At 40.2% G+C, this 21494-nt stretch overlaps 1 protein-coding gene and 1 non-coding gene across 3 annotated transcripts in view; both read right to left on the bottom strand.

Moving 5' to 3' along the window:
- The window catches only part of hmcn1 (hemicentin 1), a 116832-nt gene that overhangs the window by 78023 nt on the left and 17315 nt on the right, over positions 1-21494 (bottom strand). For both annotated transcript variants that reach the window (XM_085138535.1, XM_085138536.1), the window contains exons 2-6: positions 8753-8823; positions 6102-6260; positions 5893-6015; positions 4613-4784; positions 1461-1567 (exon numbers count right to left, since the gene is read on the bottom strand). In XM_085138535.1, coding sequence (XP_084994661.1) covers positions 1461-1567; positions 4613-4784; positions 5893-6015; positions 6102-6260; positions 8753-8823 — 632 coding nt within the window. The remainder of the gene's footprint in view (positions 1-1460; positions 1568-4612; positions 4785-5892; positions 6016-6101; positions 6261-8752; positions 8824-21494) is intronic.
- Positions 2813-2894, bottom strand: trnas-aga (transfer RNA serine (anticodon AGA)). The gene has a single exon. It is a non-coding gene; the product is annotated as a tRNA-Ser (tRNA).

Here is a 21494-nt window from a genome sequence, read left to right as displayed (position 1 = left end):
TAAAATATAACAGGACACCGGAGTAAATTCTCGAGCATCTCACACTTCTGATAATCAGCTGTCTGCTTGATGTTTATTCAGCTGTGTAAAAACTATAACTTTAATTTCAGCCAAACCGATTTACTCAGGAACAAATAAAATAAAATAAAAAAAGCCAAACAATAACATTTTTAAGTTATCTAAATGACATATATGTTTAACCTGAGTAGCGAAAGACGGCGGTGGGTTTGAAAACGATTAGCCGGGAGTCCGGTGGGCTCTAGTTAGCCTAGCCCCCGGCTAGCTATCGAGCTAGTGGGTAACAGACGTCTACGAAAACGTCGGAGCGCTTTTGAAAATATGTGGTGTCTTTATAAACTGAGCAGATATTTGAGGTTTACACAGCTACATTCTCGCCTGAAAATATGTTAAACGTTTATTTTGTGACCCAGAAAGAATAATAAGAGTAATATTAAAACTAAATAGCTGCCGCCATTGTTGGAAACTGAGCTGGGCTGCGCTATGAATTCTGGGACAGAGCTTCTTCTTCTTCTTCGGGGTTTAACGGCAGCTGGCATCCTTGTACATGCAGTGCTGCCATCTTCTGTTTCAGTCCGTTATTACACTCTTAAATCCTACTACTTATTCCTGCGTCTTTTGTGATCTTACAAAGCTTCAAACGACGCTTCGACTATTAAATCAGTCGTCGACGATTTTGATAGTCGACATAATCGCGACTAGACGACTAATCGTGGCAGCCCTAGTATATACTGTGGAATATCATGTAATATAAAAGCCAGAGAGAGTAATATTGCACCAACGTGTACAAAAAGCTACAGCAATACAAATATTTCACCCATTAATGCTCTCTCATCGCTCATATGCACCTCCCAGAGTTTGATGCACACTTTTTTATTAGAGGAAGCGCTGAGTCAACATTTTTTCCACACACACAACAAAAAACAGAGATGCAGAGATGAGTGCACCACCAGGGGCCTCAGAGGCAACACTGAGACAACGCCGACAAATCACTCAGGTTAAAAAAATCCAAAACATCTGGCTTTGACAGCAGCAGCGACGTGCGACAGCTGGGTTAAAAGATTTGACAGGAGCAGAGCTTTGAATGTTAAACATCGTCTCGATCCCCCAGTGTTACTTTAAAACCCATTTCAGGGCTCACGTGTGTTTTTCTGATCATGCTTTGATTCACTGGGAATCTGAGATGCCTTCACCAGACAGCGTGCATGTTAAATTGATTACATATCATTGTATCTCAACATGCTGATATATTACTGCAGTAATTCAAGTTCTGAACCTTCTTCAAGGCCACGGCTCCCTCCTGGGATCTACGTTGTTACCTCGTTTCAAGGCTACACCGCTCAACTATTTCCAGTAAGCGGTCTTAAAAGCAGTCCAGCGATGGTAGTTGTTAGCAGGCTGTTATTTTACACACATTTTCTGCTAAAGAATGAATCGTTTACCTTGATAGACCACATCCCAGGCTGTGGATCCTTGATGTTGACAACTTTGGCAGAGTTGGGAATGTGCAAAAGCTCAGTGAGGCCATCACTCTCCCCCACAAGCTTCCCTGGAGGAACATCGACATGGACCGTGAGATAATTATTTACCTTTTCTACAGCTTTGAATTATACAGCCTAATTCTTAACTCTTGCTGCTGGATTGATGCACGTCTTATAAATCATCCAAGATGTCTTTGATACATTAGCCAAGATACTGTAATTAAAACATGTGCGCAATGTATGCATCCCAGATGTTGCTGCAGTCTTTACTATGGCAGACAGAAAAGACGCTTTCGAACACTGTAGTTAAGTTACTATATGATATGTTTCTACATGTTAGTATCGTCTAGTTGCTGTTTTAGATAATTAGTCCTTTTTTTAAATTGTTGTTTTCAATTTAGGATTTCTGTTTTGATCTATGTATTACTTTAGCATCATGTGACTGGTTTCTATATTTACTCTATTCTAGCTTTTAGTCCTGGTTTATGTCCACATGTACCCGGGTATTTTTGAAAACGCAGATTTTTCTATGTGTTTGCACCTTTCGTCCACACGTAAACTGTGTTTTCGGTCACTGAAAACGGAGATTTCTAAAAACTCCGTCCAGGGTGGATATTTTCTAAAACTCCGTTTTTTGCATTTACGTGTGGACGAGAAAACGCAGCGTCAAAGGTGTGCGCCTTTTTTGACGTCACACTGTGCGCCACGTTATTGTTTCGGTGAAATGAATTTCTACAATACTGTTACTGTTAATTGTCTCTACAGCGTTTAAATGCTTACATATACACACACAGTTACTGTCCCTCCACACAGACGACTCGGTTCTGCTTCTATGCCCCAGCTTTGTTTACTTTTTCCCGCCGAGGCTTCTAGACTTCTGATTGGCCAACATTTCTACACGGTTAGGAATATAGCGCCACCTGCTGCTTTGGCATGTTCCTAGCAGCGTTTTCCTTCATTTCTGCCTTTACGTGTGGACGGGATTATTTTTTTAAAACAAAAACGGAAAATCTCCGTTTTCAAAAATACCCGTGTACGTGTGGACATAGCCGTAGTCTTCCCAGATCTCAGTGGGACCTGAAACTTTTGCCACTGAAACTGTTACGTCCAGATGAACAGAGATTTTTGAGATTCCCTTACCTGGATGATTGAGCATGCATTAAGACGTTGGTCCCTCAGTTAGTATTCATATTTGCAGTATTCTCTTTTCATTATGTGATTATCCCTTCATGTCTTCTCAGAAAATCAGCAACTACAGCCTGTCAGGGTTAGTTTGCTCTTTAACTGTCTGACGGCTGAGAAAAGCATTGTGCCGTTGTCGGCAGGATTCGAACCTGCGCGGGGAGACCCCAATGGATTTCTAGTCCATCGCCTTAACCACTCGGCCACGACAACTCCTGTGAAACCTGAGCTGACGCTCGTCTGTTCTGCTGACTCTGCTATCTGCACTGTGTGTGCGCGCCACATGGGACAACAACACCTGTCACTTCACTGTAGCTTCTCTCTGGCTTCTCACAAAGCTAGAAAGCAGAGTTTGTATTTTACATACTGCACATAGAGAAATCTCCTCTAAATTCCAGAGAAACTAAAAAAAGAAACAAAGCTGATTTTGGAGGCTCTGTCATGGTTTCATTTCAGACTGTGGTTTTTAGAGGTGGGAATCACCATACATCCTACGATACGATATTATTGCAATTTTTTTTAAATATTTTGCGATATTCAGATTCTGTACATAAAGGTAAACTTTATCAATATTCATTTTCTCTAATATCAAAGTCTCACACTCAGTCTTTCTCTCATTTCAGTTTTATTGTTGACAAACTGAACGGTTTGTATTACAGTCTAGTCCAACTTAACTGAATCAACCATCTGGTACAATTATAGCTATTCTGAACTATGCAGTTTATGAAAACTATGCAGCCCCTTCAGCAACTGAAGAATTTGAAAGTAAATTAAAACAAAATATAATTTTACATTCAATAAAAAAGTTTTAAACTTAATTAAAATAAAATATGTCTTAAATTAAAATAAGTAAACTGTCATGTTTATTGCTGCCAAAAACAAGTTAAACACATTTGGACAGTGAAGGAATGTCAGGATTCTTGCTCAGAAAAAGGATCAACATGCTCTGAAGTCAGAGCATAAAAACCTTTTTTGTAACAAAATATCGATTTCTGCTGTCCCTGTATCGATACATTATTAGCAAACAAAATATCACCATGCTACACAGTATCGATTTTTCCCCCACCCCTAGTGGTTTTGGGATCTTGTCATAATAGACACAATTATGAACATGGACAGGGATAACTGATAAGAATTTAGCAACTCCGATTTCTTATTGATATCACAACCATCCCTAACCGGCAGTAAAGAAATTAGATTCATGCAACTTAAATGCATGCTGTGGGTCAAACGTTTGTGCATGTTTGTTGTGGTATTTCCCCTCTTTGCTGTTTTCTCGGTTGGAGTCGTTAATTTTGATCCACCATGCAATATCACCTGGAAAGCTTCTGACTGCCTTCATTTTTCTGCATGACAGTGATCCCAAACACACTACCAAAGCAGTTAAAGCATCCCCGATAGAGAGAAAAAAAACACACACTATGGAAAACTAACAGTCATGGACTGGTCTCCCCAGAACCCAGGTCTCAACATACTGGAGCCGTGTGGGATCAGACAGACAAAGGAAGAAAGGCAGTCGAAAGAAGAACTCTGAATGTGCTTTAAGAAGCCTAAACTATTCCTGAAGACTACTTAAAGAAACAGGAGCGCTTGCCTAAGAGAGTTCAGCCAGTGAAGAACAAGAGTTCATCAGAATTGTACAAACTCTAGTTTTGCTTTCTATAGTGTATTTGCATACATGGCTGCACATGTTACAACAGCTCTGCACTTATTTCACTTGCTCTTATATAAGAAATGAGCAATGACTCAGTACTTTTGCACAATATTGAATGCTGCACAAATGTATCTATTATTCATTATTCATCATTTTAAATGAATGAATACATAATTTATACACATTTTAGTGAATTCTATAAACAATGCAAAAAAAAATACATCATAAACGAAGCTTTTTAGGAAACATGTTGACATGTGGTTTACATTCATCATACCCTGGGGGTTCTTGATCTCAATGTCAGGAGCCGGGCCACTGAGTGCCACGGTGACTTCCTTGAGACTGGGGTCAAAGGGCATCTGCCACGTGTTGCTGACTCCACTGAAATGATCAGTGGACAACAGGTGGACCTTTGAGGACTGCACTGCCTCCTCCACCCATTTAAGAACCTACAGCGATGGAAAGGAAATGTGAAGAATCCATAAGTTACACATATATGGTGTATAGTTATAGGACCCTGAATCTGTATTCAAACACCTGACAAAATATCATGTTAAATGAAGTTCATTTGCTTATATAAATAGAGACTTAAGTGATATAGAAAACTAATCCAGGACATGTGATGGAACATGCGCTTGTGAGAGCGTTCATCTCAAAAAGGCCTTGGGAAAATGATGACTGCATTATCTGATTGAAATTTAGTCTTGTTGCCTCATTTTTACCTCTCCAGTGAGCATGTTGTCATTTCTTTTTGCACCTTGGTGGCTGTAGCTCAGGTGGCAGAGCAGGTCAGACACTAATCAGAAGGTCGGTGGTTCGATCCCAGGCTGCCTCCTGGCTGCATGTCAAATATCCTTGGGCAAGATACTGACCCCATGTTGCCGGTGGCGCCAGTGTCCGGCAGCCTCGCCTCTGTCAGTGCGCCCCAGGGTGGCTGTAGCTACAATGTATCATGCACCATCTTTTAACTTTTACCCAGCGTGAGTCCTGCGACTGAGTCCTGCCCTCGAAACCTTGACAGCCAGTTACAAACCACTTCACTCGTTCATTTGTCTGCACACCTCCAGACCAGAATGCATTTGATGTTGACAAAAAATGCTGCTCACAAGCCAAGAAAGAAAAATGAAGCATTTCTGAATTTTAATATGAAACTGCTTAAAATCTATACATCTCAGTTCCCTAGCAGGGGATCTTATCTTACAGCAGTAAAACAGCAATACCATTTAAAACTCCGGCTTCGAGTCGTTTCTCAGTCCAAGACTGATGATTTACATTTCTTGGAAAAGTTAAAAAGAGTTACGGTACACATCAATCAACTAAATGTTTCCTGCACACTTGATCTGGAGACCAGACTCGAGCGTGGGCATAGTGAAATACGTGAGGAGGCTGTAAAACCTTCTGCTGCCATTTTATTTACAGTACACAGCTTAGGAACAAAACCTGTGATGAGTTTAAATGATTCGATCACTACAACCAAATTACCTCTTGAAACCACAAATGGTTGTACCTGAATGCTTGTACGTGCTGAAAAGCTAAAAGAAGAAAGTTTTCTCTCACCTCATTGACCTGTTTCTTATCTAGATGGAAGACCTGCCCAGAGCTTGTCGAGGCAATCTCCTCGTATACTTTGTAACCGATGTGAGTCCTGTCGTCACAGTCTCCGGTCAACACAAACACCACCTACAGACAAGATAAGAAAAACATGGTCACTTTGAATCTGAGCTCGTTGATATTACTGAGTGTAGAAAGAAAAAGAAAATCCAAACCTGCGACTGTTTCTGCTGAATGAGCTGCAGGACCTCATGGGTGAGCTTATAATCTTTAGAGCGCGCGTCAGTGAAGACATAGATATACGATCCGGGCAAGGAGATCTCCAAGGCAATCTTAATGGCACCGATGCTCATCTCCGGACAGTCTCCACCTCCCTGAGAGAAAAAAGGCAGCCATCAAAAACTAGTTTGTGAGTTTAACTATCCTAAGTGTGAGTGAGTGAACCACCAACAGAAATTTAAATGAGTTTGAATGAGATTTATGGCAAAACGTTTGGTTGATTTGGACTCTATATTAGGGCTGCCACGATTAGTCGACTAGTCACGATTACGTCGATTAAAATCGTTGACGACTGATTTAATAGTCGACGCGACGTTTGAAGCTTTGTAAGATCCCAAAAGACGCAGGAATAAGTAGTAGGATTTAAGAGTGTAATAACGGACTGAAACAGAAGATGGCAGCACTGCATGTACAAGGATGCCAGCTGCCGTTAAACCCCGAAGAAGAAGAAGCTGTGTCCCAGAATTCATAGCGCAGCCCAGCTCAGTTGTCAACAATGGCGGCAGCTAGTTAGTTTTAATATTACTCTTATTATTCTTTCTGGGTCACAAAATAAACGTTTGTTATATTTTCAGGCGAGAATGTAGCTGTGTAAACCTCAAATATCTGCTCAGTTTATCAAGACACCACATATTTTCAAAAGCGCTCCGACGTTTTCGGAGACGTCTGTTAGCCACTAGCTCGATAGCTAGCCGGGGGCTAGGCTCACTAGAGCCGTGAGAACACCGGACTTATATATGTTTAACCTGAGTAGCGAAAGACAGCGGTGGGTTTGAAAACGATTAGCCGGGAAATCGTTTTCAAACCCACCGCCGTCTTTCGCTACTCAGGTTAAACATATATAAGTCACTTAGATAACTTAAAAATGTTATTGTTTGGCTTTTTTTTTAGTATTTTATTTGTTCCTGAGTAAATCAGTTTGGCTGAGATTAAAGTTATAGTTTTTACACAGCTGAATAAACGTCAAGCAGACAGCTGATTATCAGAAGTGTGAGATGCTCGAGAATTTACTCCGGTGTCCTGTTATATTTTAGATGGCAAGGAGTTTATTAAACTTCACCGAAACAATCTGCAAATGTCATTAAAATTTTATAAACTATCATCTTGTCTTTATTTTTAGTTAGCACATACCTTAAAGCTTCAAGCTGTAAGCTAATGATAGTTATATAAGAGCAGATGATGCTGGTGCAGTAAGCTGTAGGTTTTACGTCCAATGGATGATGATCTGATTAGTCGACTAATCGCAAAAATAATCGGTGACTAGTCGACTATCAAAATAATCATTTGTGGCAGCCTTACTCTATATGCAGTGAAACTGGCCACTAGCCACACTGTGTGGAATATATGTCTTGAAAAAAATCCAAAGCACTGATAAAATCTAGTAACTCTAGCTCTACAATCTAGAATATAGTGAACGGCACATCAAATAGAAAATATGCAGGGAAATGTATGAATGCTCATTGTTTCCTTTCCACTCTTCTCTCTGGCTCGTCGGTGGGGTCAAAGATAAATATTCTCTGCTGCATTCCAGCAGACACATTACTGTCTGTCTGTCTGTCTGCAGGGTTCAGTACCAAGCTAGGATGCATAACCCCCAAGAGTAACATCTGGAACGGGGTGAGCCACAGTGGGGGGATTTGGGTGGTAGGTAAAGAGACAGGACTCCTCTTACTCCTCTGAACTCCACCATCTCCCCTCTGGACAATGTTGCACTCCCACATTCCCCCACTGTCCCAAACAATAAGGCTAAGCCAACCCCCAACGCACGTCGGTTCTTGAAGTGTGGCCTGACTTTTTCTCCCTTCTGAAACACAACTGCCTTCGTGACAGACATTTTTCAATTTTAAGAAAAATATCAATTCCAAAGAGTCTATTTTCCACGCTCTTTGGCCAAAGCCTCTTCAGGAGTTGTGCAGGTGAAGAGGTGAGGGGAAGAAAAACAGACTCAGGAATGAAACAGCAAGAGAGAGGAAACTGGATCCCTTCCATGCTACGCACACCAGATTAACAATAGGACATGCCAAGGATGCACAGACACTCGCCAAAGTCTTTCTTCAAAGGGCCTCTGAATGGTACTCGTCTGCGTCTGTCTCGCTTTCATCACGTGTGAATGCATCTCGCTTTGCAGCTTCTCTGCTTTGCTTCAAATCATATATCAGAAACCTCTGGTACAACTTCCCTTTTGTACCAAACTAATTACAGAAATATGCAGAGCTGGCAGTAATGCTTTAGCTGTCCATCCATTGTATGTTTTTGTTTATGCATTTCTTTGTAATGACAGGGGAGGTAAAGATGGGGTGAAGTTTCGGGGCTTTTGTGCATCAAAGTCAGCAAACGATCGTTTAATTTAATAGGTTCATGGCCCCAGTTACATGAAGGATAGGCATCCGCTTAAGATGAAAACACTAATTGAAGCTCTTTCATCATCCGATGTTGTATGAATGATAAAATTTCTTAATAAGCTCAGCAAGTTGTTCTACCAGCTGATCAGACATGAGCCTGCTGCCTTTATCAAAGCCAGATGACCTGAGCATCCAGGCTTCAGCCTCGGTTTCCTTTGACTGATAGATGTGAACTCTGAACCCACCTGAACGTACAGCTCTCTCAGCTCATACTGGAACTTCTTTGGGTCTGTTGTGATTGTAACGGGTCCAATCTCTGCAAACACAAAAGAAGCTGTGTGATTAATAGGGCCACAGGCTCGAGTTTGATGATTAACTGAAGGCATTTTTATTTCGTAAACTCTGCTCTGGGGCCAAATGTTAGCTTTGGCAAGAGCTCGCGGATGTCCGAATAAAAATGTCACAATTTAAAACGCAGTGGGGAAATAAAAGCTATTTAACTAACCGAGGAAGGGAAAGAAGGAAATGTGAAGAAGATACAGATCGATGATAGAAAAGGTAAATGAAGATCGAACGAACAGTGTTTCATAACACAGATCAGATTCATACAAAGGTTTTTAAAAACTGAAGAAATTCTAATCAAAACAGTTGAAGCAGCATTGTTACAATTTCACAGGATTTATTCATTTTACCATTTTTGGTTTGCAAGCAAAGAGAAATTATACAAAAAATACTGTGAATAACCAAGTATTAAAGAAGAGGCTTGCTCATCATATTTGGACTCTATTAACAGTTGTGGTCAGAAGTTTACAAACATCCATCATGGGCGTGACCATTTTTAATGATTTCTTTGAACGATGGGCTGTGAGGTCAGTTTGCATATTAATGATCAAGGAAGTGACTTCACAGCCCATCGTTCATTCAGTCGGCTACGTTCAGTTATTATGCAAATGCATCGTTTATAAAGTTGGTGAAAGCTGCAGTCAGCTGAGACTAAAGACGTCACCTGGATGAGTGATGAAACGTTTCTCCCACGGTAAACATCCAGATGAACAGAATCAACCTTTTGGGATTTACTAACCTGGATGATTGAGCATCCATCAAGACATTTCTTTGAACCGTTCTTCTTCTAGGAGGAAATGATTGTACAGCATGAATCTTTAATGTCTTTACAAAAGAAAAAGTATGAATTTATTTTGGATTTGCTTTCATCTACACAGGGTCACGTATAAACATACACTAAATTTGGTTAGATTTGGTTAAATGTCCCCTCAACAAGTTTCTCTTTTCTACCCAATGCTTTAAATAGGCAGCGAGAAGATTCTGGTGTAATTCTGGATGGATATTTGACTCTTCTGGGCAGAATTATTAATTTATTTAAATTGATTAATTTCCTGGCTTTTAAACATGGTTGACAAATTTTCAATAATGTTGAGGTCGGGCTTGGGAAGGGCATCCCAGAAGCTTAATGTTTACCTGCCTTATCAAAACCAAAAGCAGCGTTGATGTTTGTTGGGGATCATTGTCCTGCTGGAACATGAAACTGTGTCCTGTGTTCAACCATCTGACAGCCTAAGAACATGATGCTGCCACCACCATGCAGGAGTGAAATGTTCTTAGGTTTGAAGTCCTCCAAACATACGTCTTGTCATGTTCTCTGGCCATAAGGCAAGCTTTCAAACTTGAAAGTGGAACAGGGGCTTCTTCCTGAAGACGTTAAAATCACTGTGGACAATGACACTGGTGTTCCAGCAGCAAGCTTGAACCTTCTCCTGAACATCTCCACATGTCTTGCTTCACAGAGTTTTACATTCCCAAAGTGTTATGTCAAGTGTTATGAAGCGCCTTGAGGCGACTTTTGTACCATTTCCTTACTTGCAGATTAGACTACTACAAGTCATTGTATTATGGTCTAGATCAGGCCTCCATCCATCGTCTTCAGATGGTTCAAAATGCAGCTGCTCGCCTGCTAACTGGTACCAAACGGAGAGAGCCTATAACCCCAGTTTTAGCTTCTCTACACTGGCTTCCTGTCTCCTACAGGATCCAATTTAAACTTTTACTTTTTGTTTTTAAGTCACTTAATGCCCGAGCCCCTTCTTACCTGTCTGAGCTCCTCTCTGCCTATGCTCCAGGAAAAACCACGAGGTCTAGCTCAAAACTAATGCTGTCCATCCCACGGACTAACCTCAAATCCTGCGGTGATAGATCCTTCTCTGTGGCAGGTCCCAGACTTTGGAATAGTCTCCCCTTAAATATTAGATCTGCACAAACACTTGAGCAATTTAAATCATTACTAAAGACACATTTCTATGTCCTGGCTTTTAACACACTATGACCCAAGCATTTTGGTCTTATTTGAATTAGTTTAGTTATTGTTTTAATTCTTTTACTGTCCTATTATTGTTTTTTATTGTTATTATTGTATTACATTGTTGCTTTTAATACCATTTTTATATTGTTAAGCACTTTGTGCAGCATCCGCTGTTTGAAATGTGCTATATAAATAAATTTGACCTTGACCTTGTTGTGATTTGGCGCTATATAAATAAAATTGAATTGAATTATGTCTCCAGCTGGAGTTGAACCAGCAACCTTTTGCTTGCCGAGTGGAGCTGTGCAACACTATTCTACATTTAGCCACAACAAGCAAAACTGTTTTTATTTTCAGTTCATCTAAGATTATGTTTTATATTAATCATACAGCTTGTCGCAGACCAAAAAGATCATTTAAACATTTTCACATTTCAGAAGCTGAACAAGGGAATGTTTGCACACTGGAAAGTTTGAAAAACTGATCAAAATAGTTAAATTACTATCACCTAACCACTGCTCCTTTCGTTGTACAGGATACAATAAAAGGTTTTCACAATGAACTTCAAATATCTGCAGAAAGAAAAATTTTAGTTTAAAATGACCTGACCAGTTTTCAACAGTTTTCAAGGACAGGTTGTCCAGAAATGGTTCTTCCTGAGAGATACACAAATGAAGAATAAGAGCCAGATATGCACAAGGAGACAAATCCGAAGGGAAGTGTGATCAACTTGAGATCAGAGTTCTTTTCTTTCAATGGACAAAATTGCAGAAACTTGGCAAAACTGTCATACAGATTGTCTCACATTTGACTTTCATATGAAAGCATACCCTTCCTGTAAACTGTCATATACAGAGTTTATGATCAACTCAATGACTGCAAGCTGCTTAGTGCTGTGGTAACAGAACAAGCCCCAATCATCACTCTCCATCGTCATGCTTGACATTTGCATGAGGTGTTTGTGCTGATATGTTGTGTTGCTGTGGATTAAGGCCAAACATCTCCACTTTGGTCTCATCTGTCCAAAGGACATCGTTCCAGGAGTCTCGAGGTTTGTTTTTGCAAACATAAGCTTTTCTTTGTGCAGTGTTGCTTTCTCCTGGCAAATCTTCCAGATGTGCCATACAGTATTTTTCTAATTGTACTTTCGTGAACATCAACATTTAAAATGCTAACTGAGGCCTGTAGAGTCTGAGATGTAGCTCCTTGGTTTTTTGCATTGCATGATCTGACATTTGGTAGAATTTGCTGGGACATCCACTTTTGGAAAGACTGTGGCACCGTGTTAACTCCCAAAGTCAGTCACAATTGCTGATGATTGGTGCATAAAATGTACCTGGCTGCTATTTACCCTCTGAATTCTTCTGGAAGCAGTTTTTACCAGTTTTTTACGTCATTGTTCACACAAGATTTGTCTGTTAAATGACATAAAGAGGCCTGTCTCATAAAAGCTGGAGCTTTACCACATGGTGACAGCATGAGTAGATTACTTTGTTGTGTCCATTAATGAGCTGCTAAGCCTCTTCTTGATCTTCTCAAGTCAAATTGTGTAACTTCAGCCATCGCAACCGTGCTGTGGAAAGAGACTGAGGGGCTGCAAAAAAGACACACACACTAGGGATGGGTACCGGTATCCGATGCCATCATGGCACCGGTTCTGCCATAAACGGTAGTAACCAGACCGAAAAGCAGCGCACACTTCAGTGCTTCATTTCGGTGCTTTTTTTTCCTGAGCTGTGATACACTTTAGATTCTAGCCAATCATTTTACGTTTCCGAGGATAGTAGGCGGGTCCAGGTACGTACGTTCTTTTAGAGCAGAGCTACAGATTAAAAATGCCCAAGGCGAAGCGGTCAAAGTCTGGCTTCGCCTGACTTCGCCTCACACTTTTTCGCCTCACAGCAAAAGATGCAAACTCAGCAGCTGCAACAAGTGCTTTAAGCTGATACTGTGATGCTGTCAAAGGAGGTAACACCTCGAATCTGATGAAACATCTGGCGACGCATAGCGGGTTTTTTAAAAGCCGAGAAATGCACCGTATTTGATAGCTTGCTGCGAGACCTCACACCGAGCACATCTACTGCGGGTGTGGTGCCTGTTATCGGACCCGGAGTTAGCAACATCCCCCAAAAACCCGAAGAGGAGAGTCCTGGCCCCTAGCCCTGCCAGTGTAGCAGAAATGATGAGGATGATGATGCAGCAGCAGCCGTTCTTCTCTGCGTGAGTAGCTTAATGTTGTTCGTGTGTAATTTACGTTGAGTAGGCTAACCACGTTATTACATTAATGCATGTAAGGTGAACTAGCAAACATCATCATAGCTACATGCGGCTCTCTTCTTGTTTGATGGCAGATACTCCCTTCACCCTGGCCAAAAAGGCTAAAATGACCAAAGAAAAAGTGGAAAACAGCTAAACATGAGAGGTTTTTGGACAAAGTTTGTGTTTTTTCCATTGATTACGCTGCTTCCAGCCAAGAGTGATACCATATATGCCCCATAGCTGCAGAAAAGGCTAACATTGTTATCTTTTTACAAAAAAACAGCTGAACATGAGAGGTTTTTGGACAAAGTTTGTGTTCTCCATTCTTTAAGCACCGGTTCGAGCACCGTTTAAGCACCGGCACCGTTTCAAAAGTACCGGTTTGGCACCGGTATCGGATAAAACCTAAACGTTACCCATCCCTAACACACACACACACACACACAATAACCAAATTGCAACCCTGTCACTAAAACCACATTTTGAGTCTCAAAAATACCTTCAAACTTGTGGGGACCGGGATTTGGTCCCCACAAGTAGAGTAAATATCCAATGTTTGGGCCCCACAAAGATATGTAAACACAGACACGCTCACACACACACACGCACACACTGGTCCCCTTGTTGAAGAGAGGACAATTACAAAAGATGTTTGAAAACAGATACAGTTTTGCAACAGTCCTCGACTCTGCAGAGTCACACTCCCTGCTCAGTTCTGCTCCTGACTCAAATGAGTTCAAATTTAAATATTCATATTTTGCCTGAGATGACGATCCATTATGTATTTACAGCTGCCATCACCTTGCACTCCTTCCCGAAACACAGCCCACAGGCACTTTCAATTTCAATAACAATATTCACAAAGAAGCAAGAAGTAATTTTTCCAAACGACTCAGATTTTGGCATCACTGTAACTCCTGAAGGTGGAGCGAAGGAACATTTGCGGTGATCAGAGACGCTTTTTAAAAACTAACATGGAAATGTTTCTGGCTGCTCTGATGGGAACATGGATCTCCAGCCAAACTTTTCATAGAAGGAAAAGCTGACATCTCTTTCCTTATGGGAGAAGTTCCCGTAGCTGTATTCTTTAGCATTGAATATGGTGCCCTTTAGCACCGCTGCCCTCTTTGCCGTGGCTGTAGTGTGGAAAACCATAATACTCGTGACATCTAAGCAACATGAGACATAAAAGATTCAACTCTTCAAGCTCTTCTAGTTTAATTAGCTCTGAATTTTACATGTCAGGATGATGCTGCCACTCCTGTTTGTCATTACTTTTCTCTTTAAATGTGTGTTTGTCTACATTTGGACGCCTGAAAGAGAATCTGTGTGCTTTTCCAATACCAAACAGCCAAATACCTTCTTTGATGCAAAGGCACACTTGTTAGGGGTCAAGTGCTTTACCCAGGGGTAGGGATGCAACGATACCAATTTTTTCAAACCGATACGATACCGATACTTGGATCTGAGTACTTGCCGATACAGAGTACAAAAAACGATACTTCTACCACACACACACACACACACACACACACACACACAAATGCAATGAATTGGAAGACAGGTTTTATTATATTCCCTGCCGATAAAAAAAAAAAAATCTTAATAAAAATGACCACAAAAAAATTTCAAGAGAAAAATAAGCACTTCTGTTAAATTACTGCAGAGTCTCCACATTGTAATTTTACAAAATATCACTGAACTATTGGCACTGTCTCGAGCTTTCAGAATAATAAATAAACACTTCTGTTTGGAATAAAATAAATACAAATTAGGTTTGCAAATAAATTAAACTTTTAAATTATTGCAGAGTGTCCATATTATAAACAAACAAACAAAATAATTATTATAAAATAAATAATAAATAAAATAATAATTGGCCCCCTAGTGGCCAATCTAAAAAACTACAACAGAAATGACAAGCCACCCTCTGATTAATGAAATAAGTTGGTATCGGTTCATGGTATCGGTTAACTTTTACGAGTATGAGTACACACACATTTTACAGTATCGGCCCCGATACCCGATACCAATATCGGTATCGGTGCATCCCTACCCAGGGGCATCCTTAAGAGGAGTTAAGAAAAGACATATTATTAGTGCCATTATTTCAAAAAGACATTTTTCTTGGGGGGGTCATAGAAATAGTTTCATATGTGAAACTTCCTACTTTTTTAGCATTTTAAATAAAATTGGACAACAAAAGGAATCACAGTAATCCCAATTCTATAGCTTCATGTGCAAGGGAAACATAACCTTTGGTTTCCACAGAGGAGCTTTTCAGTGATGAACCCATAAAGGCTACGGATGCAGCCAACCGAATGAGCTCAAAGTGAAAGAAAGTCTGACAAAAATGGCCGCCAAAAACTAAACAAAAAGGTGTTTTTTGGTGGTGTTAATGTGGTAGTTCTGCTCACTGTTGACAAAAGGGAACTAGAGATAAATAACTAAAACGAGACACTCCAGCCTTCATATGAGCATTTTGGAGCACTGACCTGTATCGCCTGCTCTAAAAAGCATCCATCTGCAAACCACATGCAAGCTCGAACCCTTACAGAAGTCTTAATGGGATGGGCAACTGTCCAAAGGCAAACTCACTTTTACCTCCTCTGACATTCAGGCTTGAAGTAATTTGCATGGAATCACAGAAGCGTTTACTGTGCAGTGAGCTTATCTCGCTGTACACCAGCAGCAACAAGGAATTTCAAAGCCAGCGCATGAGAAATTCTGAGGAAAGCTGCTATATGATTGAAAATCGTCATAACTAAAATTTAGAGTTAATTGCTGATGAGTTATGACCATGATGTCATATAATTGTTTGGTTCAAAGGTTTAAAGTTCTCTGTTTGCCACAGTGAGGAGACTTTATGCAGCTTTATGCACTTTTACAATCCACATTGGGTTTTTTTCCACTCCTGAGGTCAAAGAAGTGGATGTTAGCTCACAATCGTACTGCTAATAAAAGCTTAACAATCAAGCCCTTAGAAATGCAGTTTCCTAACAATAAAAGACACAACATAAAGTGTATCTTCTGTTCAGGAATGCCATTGAAGGTTACGTTTACTCTGTGAACAGAACTTTCGAGATTTCAAGATTTATATTAACAACTCATTAGCACTGAACCTGTTTCAAAATGAATTAGCGAGCCACAGTGTGCAGTACATGCAAAGTACTGTACAAACGTCTTGAGCCGTCCTTCATTTATTTATATTTTCTTTCCAAGGAGCCAGATTTCTCTTTATTTTTAAAGTTGTCGTGAGCATCAGTTCTCCAGGTTTTTCTTTGGACATTGGCTGCTTTTTCAATCATTTTCACAGAAATGTTTTTGTTTGCTAAACGACTTAATTGCAGGCATAAAATAGTACCAACACAGTGATTCCCAAAAAGCTATTAGCTAGACCTGACGCACAGCCTGAGATATGCGTCTGGCCCTTCAGTTGATCCATCTACTGTTTCCTCAAGCAGCATCAGGATTGGCCTGAATGGAAGGGTAGCTGTCAAGAAGCCAATTTTAAGGAAGGAAAATGGGGGAAAAAAGAGAGAGTGAAGTTTGCCAAATTATACAAGAAGCTGACTGAAAATCAGTGGCAAGAGATCTTATGGAGTAATGAATCCAAATTAGAAATGTTCGGTTCAGTTGCTGTCAGTGAGCATCCCCAAAAGCATTGGCTGATGTCGGGGATTTTGTCAAAACCGTCTGAATTATAAATACAGAAAAGTACAGTCAAGTTTTGATCCACCATGCAATGCCATCTGGAAAGCATCTGACTGGTAACAGCTTTGTTTTTCAGCATAACAATGATCCCAAACACACTTCCAGTGCAGTGAAAACACACATGGATAGAAAAACATCAGTCATGACCTCCCCAGAGCCTGGAGGTCACGAATACTGCGGCAGTGTGGGATCATCTTGACAGAGAAGAGTACAACATACAAAGAAGAGGTTAGGATGTCCTTCAGCAAGCATGAAGACTACTTAGCTGACTGAGAGAGTTCAGACTTGTTGAAGAATAAAGGTGGTCACACCACCTGACTTTAAAACCTTTTAGGCTAAATTATTTTTGCCGTGTATGCTGTATTTCCACGTGAATCCCAACTATTTCCCGTTTTTCTAGCAGGATAAAGAGAAATGAGGGTTGGTTATTTTCTTAAATAATGGTCATGCAGCAGACTCTCTGTGGCTTTCCGATCCAACAAAAATCCAACAGGTTACACAACATGTAGCTGTTATAGCACTTAACAGCAGCAGAGGCTGTAAATAAACACAAATATCTGTCATTCTGCTGACTCAGAGCAAAATCTGCCAGAATAAGAGTGGCTGTCATCTTCATTGTCAGGTTTGGAGTTTAATTCACCTAATCAGCCCCACGGGGAAATGCACAGCATGAGGCAATTACAGTGTGTCGGTGAGGAAAGTGTCCAGAAATTATACTATATACTATACACGTAACAGCAAACAGGTTTGCAGATTCTCGAGGAAATAAACTATTTACATTGTACATGGTGCATATAATGTTCCAGCAATGTTTTCTGCAACAACCCCAACGTGCACCGATCCCTTCTAATAGGCATCACTAGTGCACATGTGCAAACAGGACAAAACAAATAAAAAAGAAGAAAAAAAGAAGCGTCAAATTGTTTTCCTTCTTTGTTGCTCAAATTGGCGAGCATGACTGCGACACCAGGCGTGATATCAGCCTGAAAGACCAAACAGGAAATTGCAATCTTGAGAAAGATTAATTCCTACATTTTACTAACTTCATGTGTGTCTGTTTTAAAGTATTGTGGAGAGGAAGTGGTTAGTTAGTCTGACAGGATAATAATGTCCATTTATTCCAAATAACATTTCATTACTTCTGGTGTTGACAGTCACGCAACTCTTTCCCTCACTGCTGCAGAGCAATAACCACACTTCAAGCACAAGCGCTAACACTTCTACTTGGTAGAAGAAGAAAAGAATAGAAAAGAACTAAATAAAATATGACGTCCGAATTAAAAGAGACACGACTCTATCCATAAAAAAGAAACACCTCTTCTGATAAATTTGGCTGGTCAGGTTTTTTAGGGTCAAGTTCAATTCTAAGCAGCTCTCGCTATCTTTTAGTGATTCCCTCGAAGTCTCCTTCTGACGCCTCACTGTGCTCAATTTTATTTCCATCATGCATCCGTGACATTTGCAGAGGGCAAACATTAACCTGGCACAATCCAGTGTTTTTCTGCAGACCATTTCACACACTCTACATCCAAAGACGACGCATTAAGTGAAGATACTGAGCAGAAGACTGCTCATTGTTGGCCCAGAGTAGGGCTGCCACAAACGATTATTTTGATAGTCGACTAGTCACCGATTATTTTTGCGATTAGTCGACTAATCAGATCATCATCCATTGTACATAAAACTACAGCTTATTGCACCAGCAGCATCTGCTCTTATATAACTATCATTAGCTTACAGCTTTAAGTGTTTAAGGTATGTGCTAACTAAAAATAAAGACGATAGTTTATTAAATTTTAATGAAATTTGCAGATTGTTTTGGTGAAGTTTAATAAACTCCTTGCTATCTAAAATATAACGGGACACCGGAGTAAATTCTCGAGGATCTCACACTTCTGATAATCAGCTGTCTGCTTGAGCTTTATTCAGCTGTGTAAAAACTATAACTTTAATCTCAGCCAAATCGATTTACTCAGGAACAAATAAAATACTAAAAAAAACCAAACAATAACATTTTTAAGTTATGTAAGTGACTTATATATCATGTTTAACCTGAGTAGCGAAAGACTGCGGTGGGTTTGAAAACGATTAGCCGGGAGTCCGGTGTTCTCACGGCTCTAGTTAGCCTAGCCCCCAGCTAGCTATCGAGCTAGTGGGTAACAGACGTCTCCGAAAACGTCGGAGCGCTTTTGAAAATATGTGGTGTCTTGATAAACTGAGCAGATATTTGAGGTTTACACAGCTACATTCTCGCCTGAAAATATGTTAATCGTTTATTTTGTGACCCAGAAAGAATAATAAGAGTAATATTAAAACTAACTAGCTGCCGCCATTGTTGACAACTGAGCTGGGCTGCGCTATGAATTCTGGGACACAGCTTCTTCTTCTTCTTCTTCTTCGGGGTTTAACGGCAGCTGGCATCCTTGTACATGCAGTGCTGCCATCTTCTGTTTCAGTCCGTTATTACACTCTTAAATCCTACTACTTATTCCTGCGTCTTTGTGATCTTACAAAGCTTCAAACGACGCGTCGACTATTAAATCAGTCTTCGACGATTTTGATAGTCAACTAATCGTGGCAACTCTAGCCCAGAGTTCTTCTTTCTGTCTTTCTGTTTCTTTTCTAATCTCTTAATCTATATCTTGTTATTCTGCATACCATCCCCAATTTACATCTAATGACTGAACGTTACCCTGAAGCAACAGAGCTGTCAGCACGCTGGATTTCAAAGCACCAAACATCAAACTTGTGACGTAAACTAAGAAAGAAGAAGCACCAGGCAGTTTAAACTCAGGCAGTTGTGGCCCTGCCTCTCCTGGTGATCATTAGTCTTTGTAATTGAATGTGACTGGGGACAATGGGCCCCGACACCACAGATATCTATTAACTGAATGATCAGACGACGCTACGCACAAATAAAAATAAATAAAAACTGATGCTCACTGTGTAATCCCTCCCAGATGCACAGACCCACAAGAAGCCTGATCCAGAGTCAGTTATCCATCTGACAGGATAACATGTGCTGGAGACGCAGCACAGAGGAGGATGAGACCTGAGGGTACGGCTCACAGTAATTAAACGTGTGCATGAGCGTCTATGTAAATTTATCACTGTCATTTATGGGAATGTGTGGTGTTTTTTAAGAAGTACTCCGATGAGTTGCAAGCATCCGGATCTTTCCTTAAAGCTGATGTTCTCAGAGCCTGCCCTGACCCTGTCTTCAACACTGACCTTTGACCCCTACAGTTTGTCAGCTGTGTTCAACAACGGTCTGCAAAGCATAAACAACAGCAAGCTCCATCTGGAGCGCATTTACCTTAACTTTCTGAACTATTTCGGAATTTAATTTGGTTTTTCACTGTGCAATATAAAAGACATTTCGAGCCACGTATGCCACAGCGCTTTTTGAAACCAGATGTTACCATAACAGACTTTTTAAACTCAGTAAATAATGTTGCCGTCTCTCTGTCCTCTGACTATCTGACGAAATGCTTTGTGGAAGCACAAATCTGCAATTTAGGGGTGTTTTACTGATTGACTGCAATTTTATTCTTTTGTTTTCAGAATCCGGTTTGGCTTTAAAACATTCACACTTCAAGGCAAATCGTACACATGTGAATAACTCTGAAAGAACAGGCTTGAGGAAAAATACTCCCCAAGAATTAAAAAGGTAAGTAGCAGTCGTTCATTAGCTGCTATTCAAATGCACTCGATTAATTCATCATCAGTAATGTGATCACATCTATTTTTAAAGAGAGATTATACAAACTTATATACATTGTATCATCTTATATGACATTAGATCTTTTCAAACATTTAAACTTTTCTTTTTAAACAAAAAACAAAGTAAAATATGAAAAACAGCATACCTACACAAGAACGGAAAGTTAAGGAAAAACTAAGTAAATTAGAAAAACATTTAATAAAAATAAAATAGAGAAAGGGGGTGCTTAAATCCTATGTCTACATTAAATAAGACGAAATCACAAATCTTTTCAATTTAGTCACTTTGTGGGTAAAATGCATTAAATACTGAGAAGGTAAGATTTCAGATATTCCACAAAGCGTGTCCACTTGTGGGTACATATTTCAGAGCTACCCTTCACTGTGAGTGACATCATCTCCACCCTCAGTATTAAGCCACAGTGATGCAGATGGAGGCGTAGGAGATTTCTAAAGAAGTCAAATACAGCGTCTAACAAGAAGGGAACAGAAAACCAAGATATCAGTTTGTTGGGGAGATATATTAAGAGGAAACTCATTGGAACTCCAAATATGCCAATTAGAGGATCTTCTTGGATCTGAATTCCAAAAACCTCTGAAAGTACGGAAAAGAAATCACTCCGAAATTAATGCAAACTTGGACAGAAGAAAAACACATGGCTTAGGTTGCAAGAGGAGGTCACATTGGTCTATAATTGAAGGATAGATTTTAGATAAATGGGATTTTGAAAAATGGACTGTAAACTGTACAAGCTGTAGCCTAGCACATGGTGTACTTGAACGTATGGTGAGATTCACCTCATCCCACCATGATTCAAACAGTTCAGCACCTAACTCACCTGAAGAGTCAGATTTGGCCGCCCTAAGCGTACGATATATATTTGATAGAGGTGATTTTTGATTAGGCCTAACAAGCAGAAGGTCAACCCACGGTGGGTCAGCAGGGAGAATTGGGAAATTTGGAAACAGTGAGGAGA

Source organism: Neolamprologus multifasciatus, chromosome 17, assembly GCF_963576455.1.
Source record: "Neolamprologus multifasciatus chromosome 17, fNeoMul1.2, whole genome shotgun sequence".
Lineage (NCBI taxonomy): Eukaryota > Metazoa > Chordata > Actinopteri > Cichliformes > Cichlidae > Neolamprologus > Neolamprologus multifasciatus.
This window is presented reverse-complemented; position numbering and strand designations above follow the sequence as displayed.